Raw genomic sequence first — 974 nt, forward strand, 5'->3', positions numbered from 1 at the left:
GTCCAATGTGTGGAAACACTTTGAATTGATCAAAGTCATGTGACCATACAGTGTGGTAGAATGTTCTAATAATGATAATTATCATGTGATAAAACAACACAGTACAAAAGCCAAAAACGGCCTGGTCTCCTTCAGAAGCGACTGGAATTATGGTGTTAAAAATTAAAAAATACAGTAAATCAAAGAACCTTAGAGATTTAACTATTCTTTCAATCAAAGGACTTTGCTACTGAACAAATCTTACTTGGATGAAGAGTAGCGGTTCGGAGCTCTTACCGATAGATTTTCTGCTGGTCCTTTATCTCCTTCTGACGATGTTTAATAAGTTCCTCTATCTTCTCTTTTTGTGGCAACATGGCTGTAAGAATACAATCACAGAAAGGATTATTCTGAATAATAGTCTCTATAATAATGAACTGATATGATGAGAGGTGTAAGAAGGGGCTGTAACCTTTGCCCTCTCTGAAGAAGTACTCTTTGTCAGCAAAGATGGACTGGTGGATGGGAAACCTGTAAATAGTTCCAATGGGAGATTCTGCTTCCACCCTCACATGGTACCATGGGCTTTGGAAAGGAATGCTCCAGTATGCTTCTAGCTTTATGCCCACGAGGTGTCCGAGGTCAGAGGAGCACTTCACTGGGAATTTTATCTCCTGAAGTCAAAAGAAACCATTGGGGCAAACTGAAGCTTTCGAGAAAACGGATTCTGGTAAGCATGTGGGAGAAGTGTCACACTCACATTGCTTCCAAAGAAAGAAAGATTAAATTTGTGGTAGGATGTGACTTCACTTTTCCCTCTGGTGCCCTCCAGAGTGATGTTGAGTGACTTGTACAAAGACCATGAAAGGTTAGGGTCTGCAGTGAAGACGGTCACTTCGTACTCAAGCGTCATTTTTTCTCCTGAAGCTGAAATAGACTGAAAAAAGACAACACAGAAAACGGATCAGTTAGTCAGTTTCATGCTATAATTTGTA

General features: G+C 40.0%; 1 protein-coding gene across 1 annotated transcript; it reads right to left on the reverse strand.

Annotated features, from left to right (window-relative positions):
- Positions 1 to 276: 276 nt before the first annotated feature.
- On the reverse strand, positions 277 to 915 carry LOC112138180 (arachidonate 12-lipoxygenase, 12R-type; the record flags this gene model as incomplete). The annotated part of the gene is given in 3 exon segments (XM_024260751.1): positions 277 to 358; positions 452 to 653; positions 740 to 915. Coding segments are annotated over 3 exon segments (437 nt in total), but the record flags the coding sequence as incomplete, so codon positions are not given.
- Positions 916 to 974: the final 59 nt, after the last annotated feature.

The sequence above is a fragment of the Oryzias melastigma genome, linkage group LG9 (assembly GCF_002922805.2).
Source record: "Oryzias melastigma strain HK-1 linkage group LG9, ASM292280v2, whole genome shotgun sequence".
NCBI lineage: Eukaryota > Metazoa > Chordata > Actinopteri > Beloniformes > Adrianichthyidae > Oryzias > Oryzias melastigma.